Below are 9,017 nucleotides of genomic sequence, written 5' to 3' on the forward strand. Positions count from 1 at the left end.
CAGGGTCTCTAACAGGGAAAATAGCCCAGTGAGGAAAGGAAACACATGTTGTTGTTGTTGTTGTTGTTATTATTATTATCATCATCCTTATTATTATTATTATTAGTTAAGCTACAACCCTAGTTGAAAAAGCAGAATACTATAAGCCCAAGGGCTTCAACAGGAAAATATAGACCAGTGAGGAAAGGAAATAAGGAAATTAATAAGATGAAATGTTTTAAAACCAGTAACACCATTAAATCAATATTAGTCAGCGTAGTGTAAAGTAAGATTTGACCACAATTTTATTCATATAAAAGAATATTCATCTTGTTTTTTAAGTTTTTTATTTATTATTTTCTTGGTCTAACCTAAAACCACACGCTACTGGAGTGGTGGTGATGGTGGGAGTATTATGAAGAGTGGTAGAAAAGTTGGCGGAGTAATAATCAACAACAGTTTCAGGAAAGAAAATAGGGTATAGCTTTCTTGTCCTCATATACAGTGATTAAAATTAAGTTTGCGGTGGCCATTTTCCTCTTTGTAAGGGTAGAAGAGACTCTTTAACTGTGGTAAGCAGCTCTTCTAGGAGAAGGACACTCCAAAAGCAAACCATTGTTCTTTAATCTTGGGTAGTTTCATTGCCTCTTTACCATGTTCTTCCACTGTCTTGGGTTAGAGGGTTCTCTTGCTTGAGGGTACACTCGGGCACACTGTTCTATTTTATATCTTATTTCTCTTCCACTTGTTTTGTTAAAGTTTTTATAGTTTATAAAGTGATATTTATTTAAATGTTGTTGCTCTTCTTAAAATGTTTTATTTTTCCTTGTTTCCTTTCCTCACTGAGCTATTTTCCCTGTTTGAGCCCCTGGGCTTATAGCATCCTGCTTTTCCAACTAGGGTTGTAGCTTAGCAAGTAATAATAATAATAATAATAATAATAATAATAATGTGGTAACGTCCATGACTAGTGAACGCCAGACTAGAGTTCGAGTTCCGCTCAAACTCGTTGGTTTCTTTGGTCTCTGCAACCTCATCATCTTTGTGAGCTAAGGATTGGGGTTTGGGGGAGCCTATAGGTCTATCTGCCGAGTCATCAGCAGCCATTGCCTAGCCCCCCTTCGTCCTAGCTTGAGTGGAGAGGGGCCTTGGGCACTGATCATGTGTATATATGGTCAGTCTCTAGGGCAGTGTCCTGCTTGATAGGGCAATGTCACTGTTCCTTGCCTCTGCCATTCATGAGCGGCCTTTAATCCTTTAAACATGAAAATATTGATCGATTTCATCTTACCATATGCCATGAAGAGTAATATACTCATAACGTTTAATTGAAAAAAAAATAGAAAATTATTAAGCGAGACAAATCGTAAATTTCATTACATTGTATGGACTAAAAATTGAAGCTCAAGTGTGATTTGATAAATGCCATATATCATAGAGACACATTAAACTATCTTTATTGACTTGGAAAAATTCTACTGGAAATGTGAATCTTGAGGACAAGTACATAAACACTTACTCTTCAGCAAAATATTTTTATAAATATACACACGTTTATGTGTGTGTGTATATATATATATATATATATATATATATATATATACTATATATATACTATATATATACTATATATATATACATATATATATATATATATATATATATATATATATATATATATTTATATATGTATGTATGAATGTGTGTGTATGTATGTGTGTGTGATTTAATGAAGAAAAACCTAAATGGAAAGTTTTAAGAATTAGGAAAATTTTTATTATTTTGTTCTGATTTAAAGATTTTTTTTTTACCCTATTTTTTAATATTTTCAAGATCCAGCATTAAAACTTATATTTTATTCATATCCTTCACCACTAATTTTCCCCAGTTCTGAAGTACCTCTGTATTTGCAGATCCTCCAGCGCTGGATCCTCACGAGGAAGTGTCAGCCTCTCAGAAGTTTAAAACGACCCTTTTACACAGATACCTGAATAACTCCGAGGCTGGGGAATTCTGCGCTGGAGAAGGCTCGGTCGAATCAACCACCAGCTCTCCTACCAGCAACATCACTGCCAAGTTCGTCTCAAATTCTACAACCGAAGGAGATATACTCAGATCCTACAGGGGTGGTCCAAGCACTTCTTCGAACATGGCAGAAATTCAAAGTGGCAGTTTCTTGAACAGTAATTTCCCTCACATTTTCCCCTTGTGTACTTCTAGTCCTAATGAGAACATCAAGAAACTTTGGAATAACTCTTTTGAGCACATTAAAGATAACTACATCCCCCCGATTAACAACCGTGCTGTTCTAAAAGAGCAGAAAACCAAGCTTGGACAAGGTGGGTCCTCTGAAGAAGCTAGAAAACTCGCGAAGAGGTCGGATGTTGCGTTGTATGGGGATGAGAGCATAGGACACACGCCGGCCAAGAAAGCGCGCACCACAATGTCCCCTGTTCAGGAGTGGTTTCAAAGACCGTCGACTTCCAAGTATCCTTCCGATCAAGGGGTTATCTGTTCTCAGTTTGAAGCAGAGAGAAGCAAAGATTTATTAAGAAGTCATATCGTTTCAGGACCTAAAGTGCCCTTGTGCTGGGGTATTCGCCGGCCAGTCATTGAACATAGTAGGTCTACAGGTGAGTCATCAACCCAGCTTACATTATGACTCATGAGTCACCCTGATGAAAGATGTTATAATTAAATGGTATTATAGTCAGTTTGGAATATTAGAAGGATTGTAATACCATGCTGAAAACATATCTCAAAAGACTGTTGATGTGTGATTAACCTTTGAATTCCAAAAGAGTGAAAAGTTATTGTCAGTTATAATTCATATTAATGTGTACTCTTGGTCTAAGGGGTACAGGTTATAAAAAAATGTGTATTCGTCTTTTTAACTTGTAGCCAGTTAGATCTTTTACACACTTATAGCTTTTCATAGACTTGTTTTGTGGTGTCATTGTAGATTAAGCAAAGAATCAAGAAATAACAAAGAATTTGATAGAAATGTCCACTATATATTCCAAATATCACTACCTAAAAGAACCAAAATTAATTCCTTGCAACTTCCAAGAAACTAGTATCTCTGCGTATCTCATTTATGATGCTATGAAAATTTATTATCTAATGCGCTGTTATGCAAAATAGTAAAAGATATTCTATTAAGTTACAAGTTATTTTTTATCTCAATGCATTTATCAATTTCCTAAAAAAACATGAACTCCCATTTTATAATTGTAGCTTTTAACCATTATAAGCATGCAAGTGAATTTAAGTTATCAATAGAAATCCTTGTTTGACATTAATGAATCGCAAATATCCTTAGAGATTATCTGTAATTTTGAAAGATGAATTTATCACTGACATCTGAAACAAGTTTGTAACAAGTTCCCTTTTTTTTCAGGAGAAAAGTCCTCTGACGAGGAACGTCTAAGGCAACCGGAGGAGTTAGCAGCCGCCTATACCTTGATGCAACTTCAGCACATGTGATCCAGGATATACGTTTCAGTGCCTGACAAAAGGAAAAAGCATCTTCAATAAGTTCACTAAGGTGTGATGCCATTAGGTAGTAACCTGGTGACCGACTGAGCCCGGAAAATCCCATTTTGCCATTCAAACTTCCCTGCCAGACAGTGCATACCCAACTCTCAAGCAGGAATGGTTGGCTTTCCTCCACAGTGTAGAGGAAACTTACTAGGATACTGAAAATCCATTCTGTGATTTTGGATGAAGTATCTTTGTGTGTGTGTGTGTTGTGGAAAATGTTGATATATTCTCCAAATAGATCCCGTAATTACAAAGTTAATGATTCCAACGTGAACAAAGACTTGTTTTGTTGATAATTTAATGAAAATAGTTTTGATACAGTCTTCTGTTGCAACGTTCACTAAAACAATAACAAGTAGTGAAAGTCTCTAATAATGCTAGTCGTAAACTCTCTTCCAAACATACCAGTCAGTGACATATTTATAGATGTTTTCTTTTGGTTTGAGTGTCATGCTGTATCTCCAGATTTATATCAGTTAGAGGATGCGAGCATTTCCTTGATCAGTTAGAATGTGGACTCCAAGTGAGCAATGGATATAGGAAACCAACTTGCGTTTGTTAGTGCAAATGGATTGATGCTTAAGCCAGCCCAGGAACGTTGAAGAGAGAAACCTTCAGTAGTTGGTCAGCCAATTTTGGAATTGCAGTTTTCTGTATAGTACAACACCTGCACTTTTGTACAAAGTTGTGACACTTGAGGTCATAGATTAACATACAGTGCCTGCTAATTATGTAGGGATACTATATATATGTGTATATGTAATGGTGCTTTTTAGTACTCTCTTTGATAATTGATATTGTAAATGCTTTAGCGGTTTATTTAGTATGACGTGACTGATTTCAGCCGGATCCATGCTAATGCTCAAATTTGTAAAGATTTTGGACGAGGTTTGTCGGTGCCTATCTCAAGTTGTGACGAGGGGAACAAGCAATATTTCAGACTTATATTTCCAGACTTTCATGATAGGAGGACGCTCTTGACATCCTTGAATTGGAACCACTATAAAATGAAGTCCCTGACCTGTATAAAAGATTACAACAGTTAAACCTATAGCTTTGTGGAGGTGTTGAGCCGGATCACAGAAAAGGCAGCTGAAATCAGTGTTGTTTCTCGTAGATATGTTCAAAGCAGGTCTTTGGGCAACATAGGGATAGCTATCAGTGTTGTCTCTTAATGTTTACGTTTTAGTAAACCCAGGAGTGTAAAAGAATTTTGTATATAAGAAATGGATTTGTAAGTTTCACTTTTGTGTTTCACTTTAATTCTGTCTTGGATCTCTTATAGAGGGAGAAAGGGAGACAAAGAAATGGAGTCATAGAATGCTGTTTACAGTTGACTTTTATTTTATGAGTTGCTGTTGAAATGTCAAGCATTGAGCTCTGTGCCGGATGCAATTTAGTGAATAAACTTGGTTTTTAGTCACTATTCAACATTAATTTCATGCAGTATAAGAATCAATAAGTTATATAACTCGGTTGAAAATCATACAGATGATTGAATGAGCTATTTGCTCACTTGCAAAACTATAGGCTATGGTTAAGCTTGACGATCTCTGGATTCCTAGGCAAGTGTTGAGTAGAAAATTTTCTCTTCCTTGGGGATAGATTTAACTAAAACTGCTAAACTGCCCAATCCATGCTAAAATGTCAAGTCCTATGTAATTCATGATCTCATTCTATGTCTTACTAATTCACTCCAGAACTCCATATCCTATCTGACCCATCTTGGGCCATTATGTTTAACTAATTCATCCTAGGCCTATCTAACCTATGTTAGGCAATTGTCTTACTAATTCACCCTAGGCCACCACATCCTATCCAACCCATTCTAACCCTTACTAATCCATCCTAGGGCACCACATTCTATCTAACCCATCCTAGGCCACTATGTCTTAATAATTCATCCTAGGGCACCACATCCTATCCAACACCTTCTAACCCTTACTAATCCATCCTAGGGCACCACATCCCATCTAACCCTTCCTAGGCCACTATGTCTTACTAATTCATCCTAGGGCACCACATCTTATCCAACCCATCCTAGCCCTTACTAATCCATCCTAGGGCACCACATCCCATCTAACCCATCCTAGGCCACTATGTCTTACTAATTCATCCTAGGGCACCGCATCCTATCCAACCCATCTTAACCCTTATTAATCCATCCTAGGGCACAACATCCCATATAACCCATCCTAGGCCACTATGTCTTACTAATTCATCCTAGGGCACCGCATCCTATCCAACTCATCTTAACCCTTATTAATCCATCCTAGGGCACAACATCCCATATAACCCATCCTAGGCCACTATGTCTTACTAATTCATCCTAGGGCACCGCTTCCTATCCAACTCATCTTAACCCTTACTAATCCATCCTAGGGCAGTGCATCCTAACTAACACATCTAAGGGCACAATTCTTCCGAGAAAGACAAGGACTTACTACTTAACCACTCGCATGGATGTCATCCTACCTAACCTGTCCTAGGATACAAGGGCCTGTCTAACCCATCCTTGAGTGTCATGCCTAACCTGACATGTCCTAGGTAGTAAGACCATAAACACTGTTCTTTGTTCCATGAATCTGCCAGCTTTAGAATATCTCTAGTCAAGTTTTATCCAGGTTAACGGGTCGATCAGCTGTAAAGGTAGATTGAACTTGTTCTTTAAAAATTTTGCATGTTTAATTAACAGATAACTCAAGTGCAAATAACGATACATGAAGTATTTTGTAAGTGAATAACAAAATGACATGGCCTATCAAATATTTAGTCCATAAAGCTGAGAGTAATGTGAAATTAAAATTCTTAGCAGGGCATTTCTTGGGTAATATAGTTACAGGGATTAAAATCTTTACAGATTTAGTCAGTGGATTAAAAGTGTCTAGAAGTAGAACTCTTGGAAGAGCCTTCAGTTGATATAAGTCAATAACTTGTTTAGAAAAGTTAAATTATGAAAAAATAAACTATTTGAAATGTGACAGCTCTCTCTATTTGTCTCTCTGTGTTCCCATCTATATATGTCTATCTAAAGCCCCTTCCAGACGATGGGCAATTGCACGGCAGGTAGACGCTGTTACCAAGTTTTTGGTATGAGTGGCGATCACAAGTGTAGAAGACGTCATAGACTAAGAAACCACGGGCAAACCATCTAAGTGCCCGAGCCCGTTGTTGAGGCACTGGATGGGCGTCTGACTAGGGACCACGCAGTCTGTCAATCATTGACTATACTCTGCACTTGTACGTCTGGCCTAAGTTATACATTGGCCTGCCTGTGCCTACTGCCTGCCTTGGACACTTTTTGATGTGGTAACAATGTTTCAAAGCGAGAGAATCCCGGGCAAATCATTTGCCTCTAGTGTGGAAGGGGCTCAACTATCTATCTATTTACCTTTTAAAAAAAAATCTAATAACAGTATTTCAACGCAAGTTTTGGGTGAAACATGATCTTGAAGAATATCGTGCAAGAATTGGCAATTTTTTTTATGGTTTGCAACATGTCTGTTTGTTTATGTAGAAAAAAAAACGTGTGTCTATATTACCCAATATTCTATAGAGATTAATCTCAAATAAGTTCATAAAGGGGGCTACAGATGTAATTCACCGCCCCCTTCGGTTTTTTTTTCATGATCTAGTCCCACTTTTCACTTTCATCTTCGAGCACCTTATAACGGACTGTGAGCGAAGCGCTGCGGAAAATGACAATGACATGGAAATTGTCAGGAAATACACAGAGGCACTGAATGACTGTTTAATTCCGTTTCTTAAGATATTTAGAGGAATCTTGAGGCTAATAAAGGAAGATTAATGATTCAGATTGAATGACAGAAATGACATCATAGGATGAAGAAATGTCTGTCTGTTTCAGTGTTTTCCTCACTTGATGTAACCGTCCATTCCTTGATATTCGTAGCTTACCGTTTTCTTTCTTCTTCAACTGCCTCATATTTGTCCATTTGCATAGGTTATACTGTGTATATATATATATATATATATATATATATATATATATATATATATATATATATATATATATATATGTATATATATATACTGTATATATATATATATATATATATATATATATATATATGAAATCGTGAAGATGGATATGTGGGAATAGTACTAATTGGCAATCTATAGTAGTTCACTAAATGGCGTAAAGCTAGTGTGGTGAATATTATTATTAGTATTATTATTATCAACCTAAATCCATACTAACATTCATTAATTATACCTCAAAATATCCAAGTAACAATTTACCCTCTCTTGCTGGTACTAATAATTTCACTAACTAGACCTTCCAATATGCAGCAATTAATTCAAAATATATCACGATCAAATATTCTACCAACTAGAAATACGAGAACTAGCTTTTTGCCGTATGTTTTCTTTGCTCTATACCAACAAATATTTTATTAGCTTCAATTAATTGTATTTTCAATAGCAGAAATAGATTAGGAGCACTTTGGTGAATTTATTGATAAGTATTAGAAATATATTAGAAGTTAGAGAAAGATGTGTTTGTGAGTTTAACTAAAAAAGAGAGATTGAAAACAGGAAGTTCAAGTGGTAGATAGATACATACATAATCATTAACATAATTCCAAAAAAAAAAACTTAGGCAAATGGCACTTAATGAGGAAAATATTACAGCCTTGAAACTGAAATTTTTCTTGTTTTATACCAGATATTGGTTTTATTCAAATAATAATTTATTTGATACTCTATTCATTCAGTTCAGTCAGTGCCAATATCAAACCTGGCAGAAACGGTTAAAAACCGTTAATCCTTTTCATGTCATCTCATTTTCCGTAACGTGAAAAAGACTTAAAACAAGACTACTTTTATCGTGAATGTCGCTAGCTCGGTTGTGGTTCTCATAACTGATAAGAAATTATCAAGAATGTTTAACTCTTCATTTGTATGGAAAGCTCTTCGAGGAAACTGGGCTAGGTAGCTCATCTGTGGATAGTATGTGTTTCATAACTGTCTAACTGCCATATTCAACTATAGTAGAGTCTTCCCAGGTGTTGGTGTAGTAAAAGGTGTAACAGATAATATGAAAATGGAACGTGTGTGTAACTAGAGCATTGTCTTCTGGCTGTGAGCACTCACACTGTGATAATATCATCCAACTTTGACTCCAGTACAAACCTCTGTGGTGCTGAAACAGTCTTTCGTAATACTGTAATCTTTTATCCGTAAGTTATTTATTTATTATTATTATGGTCATTTATGTTTATTACTTTCTTTCTTAGTCATCACTTGTTCGTCCAACGCAAGGGAGCATTGTCCATCATAACCACATCTAGTCCGAAGTGTGAGAGCTTAAACTGCCATACTTGTAACTTTTTATTTCTTTGCAGGGAATATAATAATTGATCCCAGAGTTGTTCTAGTCAAGTGGTGAATAAGAAACCCCCTTAACTTTTAGCACTCCCAAATTCCCCTTTTTTTAAATGTCATGAAAATATTCATTGGGCCTCTATAGG

The 9,017-nt window shown here is 36.2% G+C and overlaps 1 protein-coding gene across 2 annotated transcripts in view; it reads left to right on the plus strand.

Moving 5' to 3' along the window:
- Positions 1–5,195, plus strand: part of LOC137656701 (uncharacterized) — a 45,521-nt gene extending 40,326 nt beyond the window's left edge. For both annotated transcript variants that reach the window (XM_068390907.1, XM_068390908.1), the window contains exons 5-6: positions 1,893–2,612; positions 3,380–5,195. In XM_068390907.1, coding sequence (XP_068247008.1) covers positions 1,893–2,612; positions 3,380–3,465 — 806 coding nt within the window. In that variant the 3' untranslated portion in view covers positions 3,466–5,195. The remainder of the gene's footprint in view (positions 1–1,892; positions 2,613–3,379) is intronic.
- Positions 5,196–9,017: the final 3,822 nt, after the last annotated feature.

Source organism: Palaemon carinicauda, chromosome 17 (assembly GCF_036898095.1).
Source record: "Palaemon carinicauda isolate YSFRI2023 chromosome 17, ASM3689809v2, whole genome shotgun sequence".
Taxonomy (NCBI): domain Eukaryota; kingdom Metazoa; phylum Arthropoda; class Malacostraca; order Decapoda; family Palaemonidae; genus Palaemon; species Palaemon carinicauda.